Source organism: Chelonoidis abingdonii, chromosome 6 (assembly GCF_003597395.2).
Source record: "Chelonoidis abingdonii isolate Lonesome George chromosome 6, CheloAbing_2.0, whole genome shotgun sequence".
NCBI lineage: Eukaryota > Metazoa > Chordata > Testudines > Testudinidae > Chelonoidis > Chelonoidis abingdonii.
The window spans coordinates 73080253-73107434 of record NC_133774.1 but is presented as its reverse complement, the minus strand read 5'-3'; the positions used below and the strand labels follow the sequence as shown (position 1 = coordinate 73107434).

Below are 27182 nucleotides of genomic sequence, written 5' to 3'. Positions count from 1 at the left end.
ATTGAAAGTAAGTTCATTTAAAATAAAGTCTGCAACAACAGTAGTTCTTGAGTATGCACTAAATGTCCTAGAGAGAACAATGGTAATTAGAGGATACAAATAACTTTCAAAGCTTGTCTCTGTCCCCCGGCCACCTCACATGATATGCACTCAGGGAAGAGCATGCAAGATGCTGAAAGGCCTTTACCCAGAACACAAAAATGGAAATCAAGGTTTTAACTAGACCAGCGGTTCTTAAAACTGTGGGTTGGGATCCCAAAGTGGGTCACAACTCCACTTTAATGGGGTCACCAGGGCTAGCATTAGACTTGCTGGGGCCCTGGGCGGTGGGGCTCAGGCTTTGGCTACAGTCCCGGATGGCAGGACTCTGGTTACAGGCCCCCTGTCTGGGGCTGAAGCCCTCCCCCAACTTGGGGCCTTGAGCTTCAGCTTCAGTCCTGGGTGGCAGGGCTGAAGCCTTTGGGCTTCAGCTTTGCCCTCCTTCCCCCCCCACAGCTCAACCTGGAGCTTGTGCCGGCTCAGGCTGCAGTCCCCGCTCCTGGGGTTGTGTAGTAATTTTTGTTCTCAGAAGGGGGTCACGTGAAGTTTGAGAACCCCTGAAAGGGGTTTGAGAATCAAGTCAAGAGGGTCCTTAGATGAGGAGCTAGTAATTTACAACTCTGGGGCACCAACTTAAGGGGGAGAAGAGGAATGTTTCATAAGGTCCTGTTGTCCCTATTACACTTAGTATTCAAAAGATATAAAGTTGGCATTAATTTTAGTCTTAAAACAAAATTACTGTTAAAGTTAAAATGTTATCTGCACGATGACAGAAATTCAAGATTCAGAAGGCAATGAATGTCGCAGGCAGTGACAAGCATTTCTCAGCACATTAAGCACTTTAACTTCTTCTCCATCCCAACAGCTTTCTAGAAGTCCACTGAGTTCAGCTCACCCACACAATGGTTGGCTCTCACTGTGTCCCACAGCCAAGTCTACTCTCTGCTACCCATCATACACTAGATCTGGATTGTACAGAATGCTTATAGAAATAAGGCAAGCCCCATTTTCCTCTTCCAATGCGTAGATTAACATACAGTATCCTTAAATATTTATATCCTTACAAAAAATATGTATAAGAGATTAAAAAAAGGTTAACTACAAAAAATATTTACAAGACAAACTGGGATGTGCTTTATTGTTAGTCAGCCTGTACTCCAGTGCCAATTTATGATGAAGACAGGTGCCACAATGAGCAGTTGGCCAGCAATCAGTCTGCATACATGACCTGCAGAAAGTTGACAAAACCTAAAGTGTGACATGCTGCTTTTATTCCATTTGGGGCATTCACCAGCTTTTGTTTAATATTTAGTTTTAAATCAACCTTTGCTGAGGTAGTGGCAACCTGAAAAATCTTTAGAAATAAACATAACTATGTGTACCCGAATTTCTCTTCTGGTTTTGGGGTTGAATTTTGTGTCCTTTGGAACTCCTGGAATGATGTACAAGCGTGCTAGCTGATCATTGATTCGTAGTTCAATGTAGTCATCTTTGCAGATGTAATCTTTGATATCAAAACCAGTTTCTTCAAACACCTGAGAAACACACAGATCAAATTAGAATTGTTCAAGTCATACCTTCAAATAGATTTTTGAATATATAATATACATTTACTAACATACAGATTAAGCTACTAAATTCAAACTGGGCATCCAAAAGGATAGTGGAGATACAGAAGTCAGAATTACTCAGTCTGCTGACATACTATTACAACCTGTTACTCAGAAGGAATTGAAGTGCTAAGCCTGTCACAGGATCACTATACACACTGAAAAGAAAAAAAAAAAGTATTATGCATCAACATTTTAGTGGAGTATTTCACATTTCACCATTGGAGGGGGGAAGATCCTACCTCTTAGATATGGACACAAACTAAGACTAGATGCAGATTTAATTTTTAAAAAAAAATTTCATCCACTTCATATTATAAACAAAACATTTATACTCCTACCAGGTACCACTACTGAGACAAGCCGAACATGCAGTTATAAGATAATATTGGCATTTAAGTCTATTATTAATTTTTTGCAAAGTAATGTATGGGGTTAGGGGACTCCAGTTTCTCCCCTTCTCACCACACATACCATTTTAGAAACTGAAAAACTAGCATTTATGGAAGCTTTTGATCAGTGCCCTGGACTGAAAATGTTGCAGATGCCTTACAAAAATGCAGCCCTGAGGAATCTTAATGAAGGCATGTACATCTGTGAACCAGCACATACAACAGACTGGTTTGAAAAGACGTCTGTTCAGCATATGACAAATTTCATTGAGATCTGTGCCCACCTCTATATAAACTGAGTCTTCTTGATTAAACAGGTTTTCACAGTCTAGCTTGTCCCTGAGAGTCAGCATTGTTCTCTGGATTATTCATTTTGCCAAATACATAAGAAAAATAATTTGTAAAAATCTGTAAATTAAGTCTCTAAGTAGTTATGGGCAGACTGTTGGGAGTACAGATTTTCTAGAAGCAACAATCCTTCTACTGCTTCATATACATTGAGAAATTTTTGAAGATTAATGAAAAGAGAGCAAATTAAAATGCAACTGATGTCTTATCAGTTCCTTCTATGCGGCAAGACCATATTTATAAAACAGGGGAAGCTGTTTCATGAGGAGGAGTAAGGTTTAAGGGTCTGACATAAAAGCTTTTAAATAGGAAAAATTATTATATGCCCTAATAATCTTTAATATAGTGGTTCTCAAAGTTTTGTTTTGGTGACCCCTTTCACATAGCAAACCTCTGAGTGCAACCCCCTTTATAAATTAAAAACAAACACTTCTTTATATAATTTAACACCATTATAAATACTGGAGGCAAAGTGAGGTTTGGGGTAGAGGCTGACAGCTCGCGACTCCCCATGTAATAACTTCATGACTCCCTAAGGGGTCCCGACCCACAGTTTGAGATCCTCTGCTTTAATATATGAAATGGATGACAGCTCTAGGAGATAAACACAAATTTTGTGTTTATTTCAGTGCCAAAAGAAAGTCAATTTGTTTTACAGTCTCTGGGGACAAACGCAAGAGCTTTTAAAAGACAGTTCACCTAATGCTATTAACTGCGGACTAGTCTCCTATGCAAAAGGAAAGTGTTGGGTTACAAAAGAAGCTAAGTGAAAAAAATATGCAAGTTTTGGTGAATGATGTTCTAAACCAGAGGTGGGCAAACTACAGCCTGCAGGCCATATCCGACCCACAGGACCGTCCTGCCCAGCCTTTGAGCTCCTGGCCAGGCAGGCTAGCCCCGGCCCCTCCCCTGCTGTCCCCCGTCCTCCCACAGCCATAGCTCGCCGCACTACCAGCACTCTGGCCCACCATCCTACCAGGCAGCGCAGCTGGCTCCAGCCTGGCAGCGGGGCTGCGAGCTCCTGCTGCTCTGAGCAGCATGGTAATGGAGTGGAGATCAGGGTTGGATAAGGGGCAGAGGATCCCGGAGAGCGGTCAGGGGACAAGAAGTGGGGCAGTTGGATAAGGGGCAGGGGGTCGGGGGGGGGCAGTTAGGAGGGGTCCCAGGAGGGGCTCGGCGCAGGCGTTGGGAGGCACAGCCTTCCCTACCAGCCGCCACACAGTTTGGCAACCTGATGTGTCTTGGCCAAAAGTTGCCCACGCTGTTCAAACTGATGGTTTGTAAAAGCAATCTACCCACACACAAATGAAACCAAAAGTTTGTCGGATAGACCTATTCTCAACACAGCTCACGCAAAGAACAACAAGAAGATTAAGGCAAAAACATTTGTTAACCCAGAGTCAAGGCCGCCTAGTTGTAGTGTGCCCCTCAAAATCAACACAATCCCCATTGTGAAACCAGAAAACGAGTAAAGAACATTCCTATATAATAACTCTTCATCCCGGAGTAGTCATAGCCACTGAAGATCTGCACTCGCTAGTATACTGTTACTGTATGACAGTGAAGGATATACTGAGACAGTCTTCCAGACCACATTGGGATATAGAGATCTGGAGGGCGTGGCTCAACAGGGCAGGCCATCAAGAAAGAGGTGTATTGCACTGGGAGTATGCTACATTGCATTGTGTAGGCGCATTAGTAGGGAGGCACAGACTTCTTGCCATGGAGATTGTTGTTAAGTGAGCGTGGCCAGTTAGTTAATGAAGGTAAGTGTTGATGGTATTGTCCCTGAGAACCATTGAACTAGTATTTAACATATGGGGGGGGGGCTTTCTGAGGGTCAAACCAGTAGTTTGCCCAGTCGTCACTGCTGTTCCTATACTTCCTTCATGAAAACACAACTTCATTTCAAAAAATGATACTCAAAAGAATTTTTTAAACTAATTCAATAAGGTAAGTCAACTCAAGTTCACAAGCAGATTGCAGGCAATGTCAGTCCTATGATCTTGTCAAATATTTAGCGTGCACATCGTCACTTGGGGTATTTTTAAATCAAATTCATTGAGATAAAGAAATTCTTTGTACCACAGCCTTCTTAGTAATACTCCTGGTAGAACTGTACCAAAAAAAAAAAAAAAAATAATTCTGCATATAATATTAAATCTACATATTTTGTCAAAACAACATATAATCACGCCAGTTCAATTATTTGGCAATTTATTCAAAATATTGTCAGCAAGTATATCTAACAATAACAACAAAAAATATTAGCTGTGTTTTTGACAACAAGTCCTACTATGCTTTTATACAGAACTTTGAGTAATAATTCATTTACACCATAATACAGAAACATATTCCCACACTCGCAGCAGCTGCAAAGGCTTAGGAAAGAGGCAAGGGAGAGGGAAGTTAATGTGGGAAGGAGCCTAGCGTGAACCTGAAGGGTTGTGGGTGTGGGTGGGAGAAGTATGGAACGTGTTTGGTTTTCAGGGGGATGTGGGGGGGGGGGAAGAGAAATGTTGTTAGGGAGTTGGAGAGCTACCCCATACAGATCCTGGCTGACCCCTAGCCTCTCCCATTCAGTCAGGTACATCTGCCACCCTGTCCCTGTGTGTCCCTGCATTCCCCCTCCCATTCAGCCAATGGCTCAATCCTGTCACCCTACTAGCTCCTCTGCCCCCACCCATCTGTCCCCCAGCACTACCCCTTCTGAACCGCAGTCTATGTGACACCACCACCACCTCAGTAGCCCAGGTGTTCCGCTCTGTCTGTTCCCCCTCATTGGCCCCCCAAGGGCAATGCACTGTGCAGCCACTGGCCCCTCTGACCTTGAGCTTGCTGTCCTCGCTTCTGGTGCCACAGCAACCTCCCACCCCCACCCCGGACGGGGGGAGAGAATGTGACAAGTGTACCTGCAGCACCTCCCCAGCAGAATCTATTTTCTGCAGGGGATGGGTGACAAAATCTGCAGGGGACATGAATTCTGCATGTGTGCAGAATTCCTACAGGAGTAAACACCTTTAGGGTACATCTACATGACAGATACTACACCAGCTTAGTGATGCTGGCCTAACTCTGTAGTGTAAATGCAGCCTATGCCTATAGAAGGGATTTTCCATTGGTGTAAAAGCACCAGCTTCCTGAACCGTAGCTACATTGACAGAAGCATTTTCCCATCAACATAGCTATGTCTACGCTGGGGATTAGGTAGGTCTAGATACATCAGTCAGGAGTGTTTTCACACTCCAATAGATGTAGTTATTAAAAGTTCAGTTGACAAAGCTACAGTATGGTCTATGCTTATTAGCTGGCTTGATCCTTTCTTAATTTTGTAAGTTAGAACTCATTTTAATTTTTTCTTGCATGGTAATTGATTTAAAATAGTATAACATATGTCCCATCTTCATATTTTTGGCACTGTAACCAGTACTGAGTTCTAAGCAATGTAATTTATAGCTGAAAGAAAACCACCACGTTACAGATTTTGCACCATCTTTATGGCACCTGATATAGCTGGGGGGTCTTGCAGCTTATCTAAATTTGTTTTCTGTATCTCATACTTGATTTACAACATTAATGTACATTAATGATGCTCAAAATGATTCTCCTTATCTTTATATCTGTGAGCATAATTGTCTTATCCTCTCCCTGTATATTATTTTAGGTTAGAGTCTGTCTAGATGACATTACAGTGGACCGCTAGGTCTACTATACTTAAGATCAAGACCAGCTTTCTGTTTAAAACTCAACTCTTTCAAAATCTGTTACTTGGTGTGCCTCATGGGAGCATTGGCTAGGAATAATGATCCAAATCTGGGATTTTTTCACCAAGGGGTTCCTGAGATAGCTGTTTTGGGGGGTAACTCTTTTTCCTCAAGGATGACACATTATACTAGCTTATTTTTTTGCCCAGACCTGGAGCTCAAACTATGGCTCTGATCCTGGAACAAGAGTCTCACTCACTAGTAGGTTACCCCTCACGAGCATATGGCACCATCTAGCCCTTCAGGGGAACAAAATTCAGGATCGTACTAGCCAAAGAATTTGCTTCTTCAATTAGGTGTGTGCCCAGTGCTCTTGAACTAAATGGATTATACTGGGCACGTGCAGACAGAGGACACAAGAGAATTTGTAGGTGGATAGTTTCCACTGCAGATGTATAAGCAGTAAGTCTTTCATTTTAAATCCACCCACCTAGTGTCATCTCAAGTCCCATGTGAGGCAGAAATCTGGAAGAAGTCAGAAGGCATATAGCTAAAATCTGTACGTCAGGGGGTGGGGGCGGCGGCTTAGGAATCTAATCGCAATATTGTTGGACAAAAATAAGACATGCACATAGTTGCTGAGATGGGATTGGGGGTGAGGGAATAGGGGAAAGGGATTAGGGAGGACTCAGGTGAAGTAGAGTAAGGACATTCAGAGAGGAAACATGGAGGTGAGTTGCAGGGGAACTAGGGGAGAACAGGGGCAGTGGTTCCTGTCAGCCCCTTCCTGCGTGCACACACTGGGACCTTGTGGGCCTCTGAGCACCTCTCACTGGTCCTTCATGTGAGCTGGGATATATGGGGATCTTGCCCTTCTGGGGATGTTCGAAGCTGGAGGGGGCCTCTGCTCCTTTATTGCAGTTTGTTCCCCTCATTCCTTCTCATGAGCCAGTTTTGGGGGAATCTCCACCCTTTGGCGGTGTTTGTGCCCATCTCCCTACCCCCCCGCATGTGAGGTGGAATTCAAGGGGCTTATCCCTCAGTGGGATCTGAGCCCTTCTTCCTGCCCCCCATTATAAGCCAGCATCCAGGGAAGCTCTGCCCCTCTGCATGTGAAGCTGATAACAGGCATACTGGGAGCATGCACCAAGCATCAGCTACCGACACTGGGGTAAGAAGTTAAGACTGGGCATGCTTGATGAAACTCACAAGCTGCTCAATACAGGGGAAGGAAGATGGGAACACCCACTGACATGAATGGTCCACTTTACATCTCTCAGAGATTCTTGTGCTTTCACAGTTACCCTGTGCTGGGGATATGCATGCAGCAAAGCAGTTAATATAACAGAGGAGTGCTAGCTATGCTAACACTGAGACTGAGACAACTTTTCTGTAGTTAGAAATTAAGCTCTTCAGAGACCACGTATTTTAAATATTGGTGACACACTTATTGCTATATGAACAATGCTCTACACTCAAGCACCGTGTGCAAGTCGGACAATCCCTTGATGTTGTCTGATCTTATTTTCCTCCTTATACGAATCTTCAGGTATCCTCTAAAATAGCCTGAGTAAGACGGTAGACACACTCCAGAAATTAGAAATGAAAAGGCTATGATTCACCCATGCTTCCAATAGGTGTACCTAGAAAAGCTTAGATACTCATTTAATCCAGACAGGAAACCTCTAATTCTCTTAGTTTTTACAACCTTCCTTTGGTAATTTAATTTCATCTCCCAATAACTCGAGTGCAGCATGAGACTTTATTAGCCCTACCTTTACATAACTACAGGCAAGTCTTATCATACGCGGGGGTTCTGTTCTGTGGTTATCGCGTAAAACGAAAACCGCGTATACTGAAAATTATATCCCTGAGCCCTTTAAATCCCGCCCGCAGCTCTGGCGGCTGAGCCTGGGTGGCATTTAACGGGCTCCTCTGGGCTCCCCACAGCGGCGGGAGCCCAGAGGAGCCCTTTAAATGCCACCCCGGCCCAGCCGCCGGAGCTGCGGGCGGGATTTAAAGGGCTCCACCGGGTTTCTCAACGCTGCTTGGAGCCTGGAGGAGCCCTTTAAATCCCGCCCGCAGCTTTGGCAGCTGGGCTGGGGCCGGCATTTAATGGGCCTGAGGCTCCACGGTGGCTGGAGCCTTGGGCCCTTTAGTTTGCCCCAGGGGCTACCAGCCACCTTTGCAGCTGGGAGCCCACTGGGTGATTTAAAGGCCCTGGGACTCCCAGCCACAGCTGGTGCCCTAGGACCTTTACATCTTGAGGCCACGCCTCTTCCACTTGAGGCCACGCCCCCCGGACTCCGGGTCGTTCAGGGTAAAGCTGAAATCGCACATGTTAAATGTGCCTAAGTTGCGACAGACCTGTACAAATATTATTAGTCATAAAATTAATACAACCTCTTTTTACATGCAGCTGCACTATGTTCCTAGCTTTCCTCAATAGTAAATTCCATAATGCCTATAAACCCCCAGTCTGAGGGGGTCTTAACCTTTTCCTGACATTTACAGTACCCCTTTGTTCCAGTATTACAGAACAACTTAAGTGACAGCAGTGAAGTTGGAAGTTTATTAACATAGTGTTTTAGCCACAGGCTACTGTGCATAGTACAATAAATACAAGTCTTAAATGGACAGAACTCCAAAACAAAAAAACTGAAAACACAAGAGTAACCATCCTCTAAAGTCTGTTTCAGCTTTAAAATCAGCACACCTAAAACAATACATGAAAATGAGATAAAATATTAAGAGTACATTATTTCATTTGGGTCAAAACGGGATGGATAAAAATCAATTTTAAATTTTTTTTTAAAAAAAGATTTTTAATTTCAGTTAAATACTGGGTTTTATTTAAATAAACCTATTTAAAATAAAATTTGACAAGACAACAACCTATGTTAAGGTCTAAACTTACTATAATCTATTAAAATTATTTAAATTAAATGCAAAAAATATTAAATCAGTACATATTTGCTGCCAAGTTTTAACAAAAATCAATCTCCTAAACGGCTGGAAGTTATTGGTTAAGCATCTGGAACCAGAGTCTATTAAAGCCCTAAACCCGCTTTTTACAGCAGTAGCCTCTTCTGCCAGTGAAAAAAAAAATATTTTCTTCATTTCAGTTTATTCAACAAGTTCAGTTCAATGATTAGTTCACTGAAAGTTAAGAAAACAACCAGGGGTTGAAATAGCACAAAAGCTCGTTTTCCTCTTCTAAGCTATGAATAAAAAACTATGTAAGAGTTCTAAAATCTTGAAGGACAGGGTGACCAAAAACAATCAGTTCAATTAATTAAATAGAGATCATACTTTCTTCATTTAACAGATCAGTTATAAATATAAAACATTTTGATAAACTTTTTTCCTTATGAGTCCAGCCCTTAAAAGGTAATTTAATACAAGTAAAAATGCTGTTTGTGAATACTAAACTGAATTTGAATGTCCATTCAAATAGAGCTTGACAAAAAAAAAAAAAAAAAAAANCACACACACACACACACACACACACACACACACCTCAAAAAAAATATCTAGTAATTAAGAAATGCATCTTTCATCATTTTCTAAAATAAAAAAAAATGTAAAAATTAAGAATCTGAAAAAGGTAAAGTAAGCTAATTACTTTAAATTTGAAGTATATTTTTGCTAACCAGGATACACATATGTATACACATTTCTTTAAAAGTAAGTAAAGGCTATGCTTATTTGCTTTAATGGTTACCAACTAATTAAAAACAGCCTCTCGTTAGGAACATAATAAAAAGTACAAATGCAAAACAATCAAAATTGATTATTGAATTCAATGTTTCTTACTTTGCTGATTTAAGTTAATCCATCATAGGTCAAACGTGGCCTCTTTCACATACATTTTTCTTATTTAGGGGACCAAATGCTACAGCAGTAGATGTCAACAAGAATACATAATTTAATAGGAGCTTTCTGCAGAAATCCTAGCAATCCGGTGGTGTCGTCTTTTTGGTGTGCATGAAAATCCCACTCTCAACATGAGTGAAGGGAGTGTGTGTTAACTACTTTGTCTTAAAGAAAAAGGATTTAAATGTCTGGGTAAGGAATTTTTAAACATTCAGTCAATGGAACTCACCTCTCTAGCTGCACAGTCATGTGGAGCCTCTTCTTTATTTACTTTCCCTTTTGGAAATCCCCAGCCAGACTTTGCTAAATATCCTTGAACGAGCAGTACCTGCAGAATCCAAGCAATGCAGTAGTGAAATTCCCATTAATCTCATAGATTTGACTTAATTCCCAAAGTGATACTTTTGGTTGGAGGAAGAGATCTTTTGCCCGGCATTAGCCTATGTTCATTAGCATGACAGCTTACCAGACTTTGCAATAATTACAAATTTTAGTATAAGATTATATTAAAAATATATATAAAATTAAGTTTAGTGTAAAGACAAGGAAAATGTGCAGCTGCCTTTGGTACAATGGTAATAAAAGATACACCCAGCAAACCAGCTTTGCACAGAAACTCAATAAAAATGTGAAAAGGCCATGTTTATGATCTTTGGCCTGAAAATGTTTTTTAAAATCCCAAAAAATTGCTGGGATTGTTAAAAAGCTAGCTAACATCCTTTCCGCCCAGCCCTCGCCGTCTTGTATAAATGTTCACAGATTAGTTTTACACTTACATTTTCAAGTGTCTCATCAAGAATAATTGCACCATAGGTTGGTACTCCCATTTTATATTCCTTCCACTCATCCAAAACCCTTTGCACATCTTCACCTTGAGGCAGTAAAAAAGGGCAATGGCTGAAGAGTATAGAAACATGTCAAGGAAACTAACTGCACACCTAGACCCACCCAAGAGCAATATTTACAAGTACTGCTTTCTATACGGAATAGGGTTTTATTTGGAACCAGAAATTACGGTAATACGAATAATCTAATACTGAGTTATATTCTGCAGATTCAGGGAGCAGTGATTTACCAACTCCAATACAAGGCATTTATATAATGGCTCCTAAAGTTAGAGACGCCTCCCTTTGTTCAAAGGAAAGTACCCCAATAGTGGGTTTGTTTGTTTTAAATGGAGCCAAGTTCTCACCATGAGAAAAATTTTAAAACCGCAAAAGTAAAGTTAAAGAAATGTACCCTATTCTGATAAGCTATTTTTGTAAACCAAATATTCTGATTGTTTTAGTGAAGCATGGGTCCTCAAATGGGAGCTGGAGCACAGATATTTAAGCATTATAAAAGCTCAAATACTGCATACTATATTGGTTCCCACAGTTGACAGCCAAACTGTGGCATAAAAATCATACTTAAGTAGTTATGATTAAGGCTAAGATTTTGTCATGGATATTTTTAGTAAAAAAAGTCAGGGAGAGGTAATAAAGTCCATGACTTCTCCCTGACCTTTACTAAAAATATCCATGATAAAATGGGAAGGGACTGCGCAACTGTGGGGTAGCCAGGAGCCTCAGCTTGGGGGCCTGCTGCCTCAGCTCGGGGGCCTGCTGCCTCAGCTCCCAGCCACAAGAACTGAAGTCATGGATTCCATGACTTCCACCACCTCAGTGACAAAACCGTATCTTATGATCTAATCACATTTAAAATAAATGTTGCCTAAGCCATGTGCTCAGGTTTAAGACCCCTCACGAACATGATTAAAACCCACCATAAAAGAAATGTAAATAATTTGAATTATTACACAAACATCTTGAAAAAGCCACACTGCAAATGGAATAACCCCTCACAGTTGCACACCATCCCCAGAGAATTTATACTACTTCTACCAGAATTAACACCCATTTCAGTTTCTCCATGGAAATCCATGAAGTTAGGAGAGGGAATATACATTAAGACCCTCCTGGCCCTGACCGTGCTGAATACAGAAGGAAGTCTTAACGGTTAACTCTCAGTTACAGGATGAAGTCATAAAAGGCCTCAAAGCAGGCAATAAGCTGTTGAATTCAGGGCTCTTGGGAAGCTGGGAAAAAGATACTGTGGGTTTTTGTTTTTTTTCAAATGCTGTAATATTATGGCAGCTGTGAACATTAAAAGACTTTATGTCACTCAAACACAACAGGGACTGTTGTGCAAGCAGTTACTCAGGAAAACAAGATTTCACTACCATACTTCAGTATATAGTTTATCCACAAGCATTCAAAAAACAGTAATTGTACCAATAAAAAGGATATCAGCTTTAGCAAAGTCTCTTATCCCACACTGAGGTAATCCTGGTGTGTTCTGCATGTAGAAATCCAAGTAAAACCAATGGGCAAGTTCAATCTGAAAACACACTCTGATTGCATTGTCTCTTTCCTCACTTGGAATGTGCAAAATAAATCGACTGCCAGAGGGAAAGAAAAAACAAAGGTGGGGGAGGTGGGAGAAGAGAGCTAGATTAACAGAATTTGCAGATTGATATCATTTTGAAAACTTCGAACACTGAAAATGCATTACAGCATGGAGTTTCAAACGATAATGTACGGACCCCAGTACTAGTCTGCACAATTAAAGGTTTTGAAATTCACAAAGCAGGTGCTTTTAGCATTGGGAGGGAAAGCAGATAATGAGATGCTCTCTTTTACAAAGTTGCGTTCAGAATGAACAATGGAGAACCCCTGGGTCACAATAAAAAAACTAGAAACAAATCAATCTAAAATAAGACGTTGTGGGGACAAGGGTAGGGACAGTCCATCCAATCAACTGGTACACATTAAAAAAAAATGAATTTTAAACTCTCAGTAAAGATGTTTAATAAACTCAGATTAGGTGTGCTAAAATACACTCATTGTGGATGCTGTCAGGTTTAAGATATATGAAAAATATATGTTTAGTCACCTGGCATTAACACCATTATGAGTTATTAAAAATACTGTAACATACAAGCTAATCTATTTTCCCCACCATTTATCTTCACTTTTAGTGCACAGTTCTCAGTTTGACGCTAGCAATGGACAGGTTAAATAGAACTGATCAGTTTCCCTGTACATTGTCACCTCATGCACTAACACAGGGGTTGGCAATGTGTGGCACATGTGCCAAAGGCAGCACGCAAGCCGATTTTTACTGGCATGCTGCTGTCAGCCAGGGTTCCAGCCACCGGCCCCACTCAGCCCGTTGCCTGTCTGGGTGAACGGAACCCTGGGTCGGAAGTGGGCTGAGCGGGGCCAGTGGCCATGACCCTGGCTGGCAGGAGCCAGTGGACAGAACCCCAGACTGGCACTGGGCTGAGCAGGGTGGCAGACAGCACCCCGGACCAGCAACGGCTCACCTGCTGCCAGTCTGGGGTTCCACCGGCTCCTGCCAGCCGGGGTCCTGGCCACCGGCCCCACTCAGCCCACTGCCAGCCGAGGGTTCAGTTCACCACTGAACTTTTGAACCCAACTTTTAAGATATGCAAGATAAGCCCCATAGGAGATCATGGGATGCTGATGCGACAACTAAGAGTCAGAAAGATTATTAAATTTTATTAAGTTGTAATTATATTGAATAATCCCATATAAAAAATAAAATTTGCCAGGCCTGCTGCATGATGGTTCTCTTCTACTGAAATAGCTGTATGCTTTAACAGATAACATTTTCAAGATTTATTATTCTAAGCACAGGATGTAGCATTGTTGCAAGTTAGAGAAAAATGTCTTTTTCTATTTAATAAGTCTGTTTACTTTGTGAATTTTACTGTTTGATGGTACATGCCCTTCCCAATGACAGCAGCATAAACATGAACACCAAAATTCAAGAAGTAACATGCAGGAGAGCATCCAGATAGAAATGGAGAAAGGACCAGAGCACGGTCTGCTCTCAGGCCCAACCATAAGAACACCAACAGGAAAACACAAATCCCACCCCCACCTTTTTTTTTTTTTTTTTTTTTTTTTTTTAAGTTAATGTAGAACATACCCATGCACATAGTATCCAGTAAATCAGCAACACAGCCCAACGTTAAGGTAAACTGCAATTTTTAAAAAGAGCAGAAATTATCTGCCAACTGCAGTGAAGAAGCCATACAACTTCCCAGCAAACATTGCTGGGTATACGCTTGTAATTTATTACTGTTACAACATCAAGTTGATGAGCCTTTACATAAACCAGACTGACAATTTTGCTTAAAAGGATAATGCCACCGTTAAACAATTTTAACTTCGCAGTTCATTGGAACAAAAAGGAAAAGGCTGGGGAAAGCAAAGGAAAAAATTATAAAAATCGAAAAGCAACTTTAGGATATCTGCTCTATAGCCATCAATAAAGAAACGTGTTTCAACCATGTTCACCACAGACAGAATACACTGTTAGAGACTACGATTAATATTAAAATAACAGCTGCAACATGATATGGAAGATTTTATTTTAGAACTTACATTACCATTTGAACAGAGATCAGATTCCTTGAATGATGCAGTCTTTGGTTCTTTGTTCAAGCATTATCTGTCCTCATCTGGATTGAATTTAACTCTAGCGTTATGTTGCATATAGTTACACTCTGATCACATAATAACCTATGCAATAAATTTCATATTAAGGTAACAGAAAGTGATTTTTAAAAATGCCTTCTTCAGACTGCACAGATTCAAGCACACTACTAGTGGTAAAAAGTATTATAAAATACCAGAGTGCCACAAGTGCACAATTCTCTGCAAAAAAAGTGAACATATTTTCTGTCTCACAGAGCTGATGAAAAGTGCTTAGGTACTATGGTGATGAAACTTAAGACAGATAAGAAGATCTGGAGTTGCCTTAAGAGGTAGGTTTTAATGAAGAATGCTTGGCAGAAAAGGATAGGGAGACTGTATCTCTACCCCGATATAATGTTGTCCTCAGCAGCCAAAAAAAAAAATCTTACCATGTTATAGGTGAAACCATGTTATATCGAGCTTGCTTTGATCTGCCAGAGTGCGCAGCCCTGCTCCCCCTTCCCCCAGCACTGCTTTACCACATTATATCCGAATTCGTGTTATATCGAGTTGTGTTATATCGGGTAGAGGGGTATCTCTTATGTAGACATGGATGTTCTAGAAGGCTCAAAGAAAGTGGTGGGGGGAAAAAATGAATGCATTAGTACCACAAGTGAACTTGGAGGTGGGGGCGCAACTGAAGGACACGAGAAACAATGAAATTAAAGAACAAAAAAGTGTAGATGGGAATGAGATTCAGATTTATTGTATTTGGTCCATCAGAAAATTAAAAGCTAGAAAAGAATTTAAGTTACAGCATTTTAGACAAACTGGGTTTGTCCAAAGAGGAGTGACAGGCAAGGAGGATACAGTTTAAAAAAAAAAAAAAATGAGAGAACTAGGGTTTGAACAGAGAAGATAGTGGAAAAAAAAAAAAACAGCATACTTATGAGTAAGGCATAATTAGTCATGGGTATTTTTATTAAAAATCATGGACAGGTCATGGGCAGTAAACAAAAATTCAGGGCCCACGGTCTATCTATGACTCATACTATACCTCTGACTAAATCTTGGGAGTGCCATGAGTGCTGGGGAGGCTGGGGTTGGCAGGACTGGCAGGCTCTCTATCGGGCTTCCCAGAAGCAGCAACATGCCCCTTCCCTAAGTTCCTAGCTCTGGACGCCGTCAGTCCCGCAGCTCTGTGGGGGCAGTGCCTGCAGGCAGAGGAAGCGTGCACTGCTAGGAGCTGAGAGAGAGGGACATATTGCCACTTCCGGGGAGCCCCCAAAGGCAAGGACCACCCAGAGCCCTCACCTCCTCCTGTGCCCCAACCTCCAGCCCTGGACCCCCTCCCACCTCCAAAGTCCTCCCGCTGCTGGGACGGTGGGCGTAGTGGTCCGAGTCTTCCCCAGCCCTAGCCACAGTGGCCACTGCAGAAGTCACGGAGGTCATGGAAATTCATGGAATCTGTGACTTCTGTGACAAACTCATAGCCTTACTTATGAGACATTAGGGAGAAAAAGCAACAGGATTTCAGAGAGTGGCTCTTTTCTCCCTCTCCTGTATCCCTGAAGATTGCACCAAAGTTGCAAACCTGGAAAACAGGAAAGCAGGGGAGTTATAAATGCTGAAAGAGGACACAGTTTCAAGATTAAACAAATTCGGCTTGTTAGAACTGAATGTTGGACACCTAAGTGGAGATATCAGAGAGGCAGCTAGAAACACAGACTGGTCGGAGGTAGATTTAAGGTATGTCTACACTGCCTACATTACAATGTGGCCACAACTGTGCTGTGGGCAGTGTAGTCATGCTTTAATCACTGGGGGAGAGCTCTCCCAGCGAAAAAAAATAACCACCCTGAATGAGGGGTGGTAGCTTTATTGCTGGGATAAAGCACTGTCTATACAGGCGCTTTTCAGCATTAAAACTTCTGCTGCTCGGGGAGGAGGGTGTTTTTTCACACCCCTGATCAACTAAAGTTTTAGCACTGAATGTGGCAGTGTAGACACAGCCTTAGGTAACATATAGAAGTGATAGTATTGCCTCCTGTCACTGCAATGAATGATCAGATGCTGTTTGCAATACATTATTATTTCACAGTGTACATTCAACATCTGATTTAACAGATGGCTAGTTGATTAATCCAGGACTAAGTATATTGATTAGTATATGCAAAAGCAGTCAGTAAACTTGTGTAATCTAAAGAGTGATTTTGTGACTATTAGTGGAAACAGATCAAAAGAGGTCAACAAATTCATACCATGAGAATGGAAGATCTTCCTGAGATGTTCAATATAGCTGATAGCCATTTTACTCTTAGCTAAAACTACTCACATCATGGACAGATTGAGTAACCAACAAAAAAGTACTGGCGATTATCAGAACTCAGAAAACTCTAATCAGAGATCTTATAAAAAATATATATTTTATGCGCAGGACACACTTTAAGAAGTTCAGTGTGCAACGTATGTTTATGGACATTGGAAGGGAAAGTTGATGGCAGAACACGAGGAAGAAAAAAAAAGGATCTCGGATGGACAATGTGGTATTCTGGGTGCCTCAGCAAGATTATACATCCATAAAAAGATTAGCAGAGCATCATACAGAATGGGCTACCAGTTGCAAACCTCCAACAATGGAGATGACTCTGAATAAGAAAGAAACTACTTAAAAGGTAAACCACTTGAAAATCCAACATACAAACAATTCTGCTGGCGTGTCCGCAGAAAGCGATTATATATTTCCAAGTTCTTCCTATACCCAAGTTACTTAGCTCACAAAAGTTGAACTGCAAGATGTATGATAAATCCTTTGTGACTTCACAAGTTACCAAAACAAAGAACAAACTTCAATTCTCACCAGAAATTGTGTATACTCATGAAAGATTTCCTCAAAATCAACGTGTCTCAAAAAGAACTGCAAATCGGATCTTTCAACTCCCTCATCACAGGCCAGGTCACATAACATACTGCAGTCCCAAACTTACCTCCCCCCACACCTCCAGTGCAGGAGCACTAAAAAACGTGAACCCCAACATTCCAAGCTCTCTACTGACCCAAATTTTAGGTATTTTAGCTTAAAGCCACTCACACAGGGACCAAGCCTTACAGCAAAGGTGAAAGGGGCAGCAGTTATCCTTCTTAGCATGTCACCATAACAGTAATTTCTAACGGTCCTTCCTAATAATGACACCATATCTTAATTATCAAAATTCACTTTAGCCCACTTGTACTTTTCATTAACTTGCTATTGACTATCGCAACGGGCACCACCGGAATAGCGAGAAAATTCCGTTTGTTTTTCCACGCAGTTTCACTTTCAACTATGCTATCATTAGCACAGCCGTGTAATATTGGGCTCTAAACTCAAAGCTAGAGGGCGGCAGGGGCCCGGCTCAAGGCGCCCCGCGAGGGAGACGACGGCGGGGAGCAGGGTCCCGGCTCAAAATGCCCCGCGGCCGAGTGGGCAGGGGCCCGTCTCAAGCCATAGGGTGGCGGCTCAAGGCGCCCCGCGGCGGGGGGGAGGGGCGGCGGCAGGGGCCCGGCTCAAGACGCCCCGCGGCGGGGGGGGAGGGAGGAAAGGGACAGGGGCCCAGTTCAAAATGCCCCGCAGCCGAGGGGGCAGGGGCCCTGCTCAAGCAGTGAGGAGGCAGGGGCCTGGCACAAGGCGCCCCGCAGCGGAGAGCGAGGGAGACAGGGGAGCACGGACTCGGCTCAAAATGTTCCGCAGCCGAGGGGGCAGGGGCCCGGCTCAAGCCGTGGGGCGGACACGGGGGCGGCGAGGGCGGCAGGGGCCCGGATTGAGCCGTGGGGCGGCGAGGGAGGGCAGGATCTCCGTTACCTGCACAGATCGTCCAGGACGCTGCTGGGAATCTCGACCCGTTTGGTCTCCATGGGGAAGCGCGGCTCATCCCGACGCCACAGGGCCCGCAGGAACAGTGCAGCGGGGCGGGGAGACCTCACACAGCACGAACCCAGCGACCGAACAAGGGGCGGGGCCAATCGCTTCTGTCCCACTCCCGCTGGGCTTGGGCGCAGGCCCTGTCGTGGGACAGACACCCTGATCTACCAACCACCAGTGCCCGCCCATGAGTGACGCGAGACCGTTCAAACGTCATCTTATTGTCAAACCAATTATCGGGAGAGTTAGTGTGGGGGAATTGACCAATCGCCGGCGAGACAGGATAGACAGACACTGTAGCAGGTTTTCTGAGCACGCGCACTTTTTTTTTTTTTTTTAAACTCCTCGGCGTGAGCAGGTTTGCGGGGCTCCTGTTTGCCGCGGAGAAGGGATGGGCCGTCCCCTCGGCTCTTCCTCGCGGCGCTCAGCCCCGCGAACGGGGAAGCTCCTGGGGGCTGGGCTCCCTCAACGTAGCGCGCCGCTCCGCTAGCAGCCTGGAGAGGCGGTCATAGCAGGGCTCAGCTGAGAGGTCACCTGCAAGCACCAGGGTGGGCGGGTATTTACGCATGTCCTAGCCGCACCCCATTGTGCCTCTTCACACTGCATCCTGGCCTTGCTTGACTCCGTGTCCCCAACCCCACTTAACTAGAACTAAGAGACCCAAAAGAAATACAACTCCCATAAAATATTGCACCGAGGCCCCCTCACCCTGCAGTGACACACCACTGAGACACGGAGAGCGAGCGAGCGAGCAGCAAGGCAATGCAGCATGGAGGATTTATTCCTTACAGCACCTGCAATGGCCTGTCGCATCAAGTATTTCTTTAAAGGAGAGGCTTGGGGTCCTGCACATGACCCTCCAGGTAAGCACATTGTCATACTAGAATATTCCCACCAGGAACTCTCCATGGCCTTTGTCACGGTTGAGAGTATTATGAATACCAGAATCTGCTTACCTCTTGTGCTCCCTTAAAACCCCTCAGTGTTTGCTATACACTGAAATGGAACACCAACATGCTTACAAAACAAAAGTTTTTTTAATCACATAACTTAGGCTCCATCAACACTGGAAAGCTTCTGCAGAGGAAAGCAGCTTTGAGTACTGTTAACTCCTGAGGCGTACACACTGCCAAACGACTTAATGCAAGGAAACTGTGTAGATGCAGCCCTCTAAAAATACCACCCCACTGAGAGGTGTAGAGCATTCTGCACCAGGACTACATAGAATGTTTTTTCCAATGTGAATTCTGATACATCATTTGCTGTGTTTAAATAGAGAATATAAAACCTCTAATAACTCATTTTTGTTATTTCATTTTCTTTGCCATAAATATTTTGAAGCTTAAGTTCTGTGTTGGTCTGATGCTGCAGATTCAATAAATGTTTAAAATGTATTACTGGCACACAAAACCTTAAATTAGAGTGAATAAATGAAGACTCAGCACACCACTTCTGAAAGGTTGCTGACTCCTGATCTAAATTCACATAAAACAATTTCTCGTATAACTACAGCCACCAAAGGGTGTCCACTGCTCTTTTTTACTATTTAGATGACACTGCAAAGAAGGGGCATGCTTCAGCTGACTTAAACTACAGCAGGAGGGGCCAGTAATTGCAATTCCCTGGCATTTAGAGTAAAAGCCTATAACTCACAGCCTGCTTCTCAGAATTCTTTTTTTTGACATTCCCATGAACCCTGGCTCCTCTCTCTGTGACTCTGCTTTGGTTAGGTACCCACATTCACATATAGCTTAGCCTATTCCTCACTAATGTTTGCCTGATCTCCTTCAGAGTCCCCACATGTCCAAAGCTCATCTGAATATCTGAAGAGTTCTAAGATTTCTGGCTCTACAAAATGCTGCAGCTGTGCTGCTGTAGTGCTTCAGTAAAGACACTACCTACACAGACCAGGGGGGGCACAGATACACTCCACATCCCAAGAGGCAGTAGCTAGGTCGATGGGAGACTCCTCCCATCATCCTAGCATCTTCTAGGCTGGGGTTACGTAAATTTAACTGCATGGCTCAAGGGTGTGGATATTTCACATCTCTGAGCAACAGTTATACTGACCTAATTTCCTTCTGAAGACTAGGCCTAAAATATTTGAAGAGTTGCTTTTTAGATTAAGCTAGAGTGCATTTACAATGACTCCTGTAGAAGTGATGTGATGGGGACAGTTAAATTGGGCTAACATCTCAACTTATTTCAGAGAACCCCCTGAATAGCCTTCAGATGATCATGATCTTCACTGACTGCTAATATAAGAAACACCCAGATCAGTTCTGCACTGCCTCACATACAAATCCATTCCCAAGCTCATACTAGTGTTTTCTCAATGCAGGTTTCACAGTTTCAGGGCTTTTCAAGTGCCTTTCACCAGATGATCTATTCAGACCTTCATTTGAGAGGGGTGGGGTTTGAGCAAGCTGTGGTAGAAGTCATTTCCCTTCAAATTGCAGTTGGTTGTCCTCCCCCAGCTTGTATATTACAATTTAAAAGGCTGGGTTCTTAGGGGTAAGTCTGCCTGCACTTCAGGGGGAGGAGCAGAGATAAAGAGGAGACAGACCCACTATCTTTTCAGAGGGGATGAGGGGAGAGAGAAGCAGCTTTTATAATCTACCCTGTGTGAAGGGGGCAAAGTGGGCTGTAGCCCACAAAAACTTATGCTGAAATAAATTTGATAGTTTCTAAGGTGCCACAAGTACTTCTGTTTTGTTTTTAGAGAAAAGTAGTGGGAGACAGATATATTAGCCCCAGGCTAAACCAATCCCTGTTTCCAGGATAAGTAAATGGCAGCTGCTCCAGTTCAATTAAGACACCTGGGGCCAATTAAGATCTTTCCAAAAGGCAAGGAAGATATCTAGGTTGATTGGGACACCTGAAGCCAATTAGGGGCTATCTGAAACTAGTTAAAAGCCTCCCCCAGTTAATCAGTTGGGCATGTGTGTCAGGAGCTGTAGGAGAAATGAAACAGTACAAACCATATCAGGTGCAAGGTGGGAAACCCTGAGGTAATGGTGAAGTAGATATTAAGGAAGTGGGGGCTGCTGTGGGGAAGTGGTCCAGGGAATTGTACATGTCCTATTTCCAAAATGTCAGCTACCATAGCTGCTATTATTAGGCTCCCTGGGATGGAGCCTGGAGTACAGGGTGGACCTAGGCTTCCCGCTGATTAATCACTAAGACTGTCTCTGGAAATTTCCACTACATGCATCCGACAAAGTGGGTAATCACCCACGAAAGCTTATGCTCCAATACATTTGTTAGTCTCCAAAGGTGCCATAGACTGTCACTTTTTATGAAGAATCTTCTTCGCCCACAGCTATCTATACCTTGATTAGGAGATTACTTTAAAACATCAAGAACCTTTGAAAAGACTGGCAAACTCTGTAGAGGTTCCTCTGGAACTTATTCAAGACAAACTATGACATTTTGCAACCCACCACTCAAGGCAGAACACTCCAACCTATTAATGAGGTAATTCTTGAGCCTGCCAAGGAATTACAAACTACTTCAGAGAGCTGGATGGAAGTAACAAATTCCACCTAAAGAATCTGAATAGTTTTATTTGCACCTAACACCACAGAATATCAGGATTGGAAGGGACCTCAGGAGGTCATCTAGTCCAACCCCTTCTCAAGGCAGGTCCAATCCCCAACTAAATCATCCCAGCCAGGGCTTTGTCAAGCCTGACCTTAAAAACCTCTAAGGAAGGAGATTCCACCACCTCCCTAGGTAACCCATTCCAGTGCTTCACCACCATCCTAGTGAAAAAGTTTTCTTAATATCCAACCTAAACCTCCACGCTCGCAACTTGAGGGACCATTACCCTTGTTGTGTCACCTGCTGCCACTGGAACAGTCTAAATCCATCCCTTTGAAACTCCTTTCACGTAGTTGAAAGCCAGCTATCAAATCCCGCCTCATTCTTCTCTTCTGCAGACTAAACATCCCAGTTCCCTCAGCCCTTCCTCATAAGTCATGTGCTCCAGCCTCCTAATCATTTTTGGTTGTCTCCACTGAGCTGTTTCTAATTTTGCCCATCCTTCTTGTAGTGTGGGGCCAAAATGGACACACTACTCCAGCTGAGGCCTCAGCAACATTGAAAAGAGAGAATGTCACGTCCCTCAATCTCTTCTGGCAATGCCCTTACTTATACTGGCACAAAATGCCATGCTCTTCTTGGCAACAAAGGGCACACTGCTACTATCCAGTCTTCTCTCATGCACTGCTACTCTAGGTCCTTTCTGAGAACTGCCTGCGTAGCCATCTGTCCCTAGTCTGTAGGCAGGGGCAAGGATTCCTGCACTTAGGACGAAGACTCTGCCACTTGTCCTTGGTTGGAACCTCATCAGGGTTTACTTTTGGCCCAAATCCTCTAATTTGTCTAGGGCCTCTGTATCCTATCTACCACTCCTCCATTTTAGTGCCTTTCTGCCAAACTTGCTGAGGGTGCAGTACACACCATCGCAGATCAGGTTTCATTGGCACCTTTTGGTCCACGTTGGCCCACAGCGTAAGTCCCCTGATGGACGGGCCAATTTGTTACCTGCCGTGTCCCAGGTTCAGCCGATCACGGCTCCCACTGGCCATGGTTCATCGCACCAGGCCCAATGGGGGCCAGTGGGAATGGCACAGGCCGAGGGATTATGCCTGGCTGCTGTTTCCCACTGCCCCATTGGTCTGAGTGGTGAACTGTCACAGTGGTAGCCACGGCAATAGCCAAACCTCGCAAATGTGGAAGCGTAAACAAACTGGCCCGACCCGCCAGAGGGCTTACCCTGGCGGGCTGCGCCTGCCAAAAGGTCCGATCTCTCTCAAGATCATTAGTGGAAGATATTGAACAAAACTGACACCAGGACAATTCACAGGCACTCATTTGATATCAGCTGCCACTTAGACATGGAGCCATTGACCACTACTTGTTGCAGCCCGACAATCTACCAGCTTTCGTATCCATCTCACAGTTCCCTCACCCAGACCCATACTACTGTTAACTTGCTGGCAAGAATACCGTGTGGAGACGCATATCAAAAGCTTTGCTTAGTCAAGGAATAAACACATCACTGCTTTCACCCTTATCCACAGAGGCCAGTTATTTGTCATGACTGGCCCATTGGTGATCCATGGCTGGCTTTCGCTGATCACTTTCCTCTCCTCAAGTGCTTCAAAACTGATTCCTTGAGAACCTGCTCTATGATTTTTCCAGGGACTGAGGAGAGGCTGACTGGCCTGTAGTTCCCCAGATCTTTCTTCTTCCCTTTTTAAAAGATGGGCACTATGTTAGCCTTTTTCCAGTCATCCGGGACATCCCCAGATCACCATGAGTTTTCAAAGACAATAGCTAATGGTTCTGCAATCACATCCGCCAACTCCTTTAGCACCCTCGGATGCAGCGCATCCGGCCCAATGGACGTGTACTCATCCACCTTTTCTAAATAGTCCTGAACCACTTTTTTCTCTCCACAGAGGGCTGGTCACCTCCTCCCCATACTGTGTTGCCCAGTGCAGCAGTTTGGGAGCTGACCTTGTTTGTGAAGACGGGCAAAAAAAGCATTGAGTACATTAACTTTTTCCATATCCTGTCACTAGGTTGCCTCCCTCATTCAGTGAGGGGCTCACACTTTCCTTGACTTTCTTCTTGTTGCTAACATACCTGAAGAAACCCTTCTTGTTACTCTTAGCATCTCTTGCTAGCTGCAACTCCAAGTGTTATTTGGCCTTCCTGATTTCACTTCTGCATGCCTGAGCAATATTTTTATAGTCCTCCCTGGTCATTTGTCCAATCTTCTGCTTCTTGTAAGCTTCTTTTTTATGTTTAAGATCAGCAAGGATTTCACTGTTAAGCCAAGCTGGTTGCCTGCCATATTTACTATTCTTTCTACACATTGGGATGGTTTGTTCTTGCAACCTCAATAAGGATTCTTTAAAATACAGCTAGCTCTCCTGAACTCCTTTCCCCATCCCCATCATGTTATTCATCGAGGGGATTCTGCTTATCAGTTCCCTGAGGAAGTCTGCTTTTCTGAAGTCCAGGGTCTGTATTTTGCTTCTCTCTTTTCTTCCTTGTGTCAGGATCCTGAACTTGACCATTTCATGGTCACTGCCTCCCAGGTTCCCATTCACTTTTGCTTCTCTGTTTGTGAGCAGCAGGTCAAGAAGAGCTCTGCCCCTAGTTAGTTCCTCCAGCACTTCACCAGGAAGTTGTCCTCCACACTTTCGAAAAACTTCCTGGATTGTCTGTGCACTGCTGAATTGCTCTCCCAGCAGATATCAGAGTGATTGAAATCTCCCATGAGAACCAGGGCCTGTGATCTAGTAACTTCTGTTAGTTGCCAGAAGAAAGTCTTGTCCACCTTATTTCCCTGGTCTGGTGGTCTATAGCAGACTCCCACCATGACATCACCCTTGTTGCTCACACTTCTAATCTTAATCCAGAGACTCTTAGGTTTTTCTGCAGTTTCAAACCGGAGCTCTGAGCAGTCATAGTCCTCTCTTACATACAATGCAACTCCCCCACTTTTTCTGCCCTGCCTGTCCTTTCTGAACAGTTTAGATCCATCCATGACAGTACTCCAGTCATGTGAGTTATCCCACCAAACCTGTTATTCCAATTGCATCATAATTCCTTGACTGTGCAGGACTTCCAGTTCTCCCTGCCTGTTTCCCAGGCTTCTAGTGGTCACTGCAGTGCATGAAAAATATAAGCCTGCTTAGACCTATCACCCCACAAGGTAAAACGAGCCAAAGAAATTGGATCTGTTTGGCCAAAAGGTTTATTCAGTGGCATCTCTTCAGGTCAGGATTGCAAACTACTTGTGTATAATTATATTTGGCTCGCATAGCCAATGGAACAAAGTTGCAGACTTTTCGAACAAGTTACCTCCAGATCTGAAGGATGAATTTAAATTGATTTGCTCAGGTCAATTTTTTTTTGCAAAAGCTTCTGTGGACACAGGAGCTATATCAATGGCCACTGGAATTTCCATGACAAAGGTCTCATGGTTATCTGCACCTGGTCCACCTAAGGAAGTTAAAAATGTAGTGTAAGTCTTACCCTTTGAGGAAAGGGATCTATTCAGTCTGCGGGGGAAAGAGGGGAACCCAGATGAAACAATGCATTCTGTGAAGGATTTTAGGACCACACTCTGATCATTAGTCCTCTCCACCTCAAGTTTGAAGAGAAAGCAATATAAGGCACAGTTCTCTTCAAGGCAGAGATCTCAACCATACAGTTGGTCTTACCATTATCAGAAGCAACAAAATCAGTTTTAGAAAGAGAGATTCTAAAAGAAAGAAAGTCAGCCTCTACTCAACCAGCTCATTCTCAGAGGCAACAAGTTTGATGCTTTGATCAAAAATGTACTACACTAGGCTATGTGAATCTGTACCCTTCCCTCTTTTGGTACCCACTTTTCCTTTTACAAGGGTACATGGACTTCAATACCTTTGGACTGTTGAATCTTACAGGTCATCCAGGATAATTTCATACCATACCCTCCCCACCCCAGTCCATCTTTAGGGACCAATCTCACATGAATCTCATGTGTCAAGAAATACTATTGCTATTGGGGTTAGATAGCTTGGACAAAAAGCAGTATTTGCGATATTATCCATTGAACAAATACTCAGCTAACTCACTACCTCATCTAATTTGTTTGGGAATCAATTCTCTTCTTTGGGCTTGATCTTGTGAGGTGCTTAGCACCTCCTGAGAGATGCTGAGCAGCCTCAACTTCCACTGACTTTTAGATAGATGCTCACCACTTTGCAAAAGTAGGTCCAGTGCTTTCATCAACCTGAGCATCTTTTTTCCTGAAACTGATTCTATTTGGAAGTTCCATAGACCCAACATTATGTTTTGTGTGTGCTATCAGCAGCTCCAGGAAGTCAACTGTTCAGTTTAAAGCTTGATATAGTACTGTTCCAGTACTATAAACTGACTTACTGACAGTCATTTACATTACAAGTCTAGAATTGATACAATCATCAGTATATATTTTTGTAAGGGTGGTCATCAAGGTGGTCTCCATATAAAAACCTAAGAATGGTTATACCGAGTCAGACCAGTGTCCATCTATCCCAGTATCCTGTCTTTTGACAGTGATTAGTGCCAGATGTTTCAGAGGGAATGAACAAATCAGGGCAATTGAATGTCATCCAGTCCTAGCTTCTGGTAGTCAGAGGTTTAGGGACACCCAGAGCACGCATGGAGTTCAGTCCCTGACCATCTTGGCTAATAAGCATTGATTGACCTACCTATCCACCAGGAACTTAAAAAATAAAAAATTTTAAAAAAGAGCACAGTTATACTTTGGTATTCACAACATCCCTGGCAATGACTTCCACAGGTTGATGGGTGGGAGCTCAGTGGTTTGAGCATTGGCCTGTTAAAACAGGGTTGTGAGCTCAATCCTTGAGGAGGCCATTTAGGGATCTGGGGCAAAAAAAAATAGTTGGGGATTGGTCCTGCCTTGAACACGGGGTTGGAATAGATGACCTCCTGAGGTGTCTTCCAACCCTGATATTCTATGTTTCTTTAAACCTGCTGCTTTCATTGGGTGACCCCTGGTTCTCATGTTATGTGAAGGAGTAAATAATGCTTCCCTATTCACTTTTTGTACTTCTTCATGATTTTCTAGACCTCTGTCATGTTCCCCCTTGAGTAGTCTCATAACTAGAACAGCAGATGTTATTTCAGTTTCTTCATATTGTTTGTCCATTTTATAGTATTATGCAAACATAAAAAAGGCAAACTAAAAAGCAGTCAGGATAATAGTAGTAACAAGAATTAGATGCTCCAACCATCTACCCAAGTAGAAGAAT

General features: G+C 43.3%; 1 protein-coding gene across 2 annotated transcripts in view; it reads right to left on the bottom strand.

Moving 5' to 3' along the window:
* Window positions 1–18461, bottom strand: part of DCP2 (decapping mRNA 2) — a 32678-nt gene extending 14217 nt beyond the window's left edge. The window contains exons 1-5 of one of the 2 annotated variants that reach the window (XM_032768266.2): window positions 18298–18461; window positions 12258–12409; window positions 10746–10873; window positions 10199–10297; window positions 1422–1574 (exon numbers count right to left, since the gene is read on the bottom strand). In XM_032768266.2, coding sequence (XP_032624157.1) covers window positions 1422–1574; window positions 10199–10297; window positions 10746–10873; window positions 12258–12409; window positions 18298–18350 — 585 coding nt within the window. In that variant the 5' untranslated portion in view covers window positions 18351–18461. The remainder of the gene's footprint in view (window positions 1–1421; window positions 1575–10198; window positions 10298–10745; window positions 10874–12257; window positions 12410–18297) is intronic. The other variant, XM_032768270.2, reaches the window with a different exon arrangement.
* Window positions 18462–27182: the final 8721 nt, after the last annotated feature.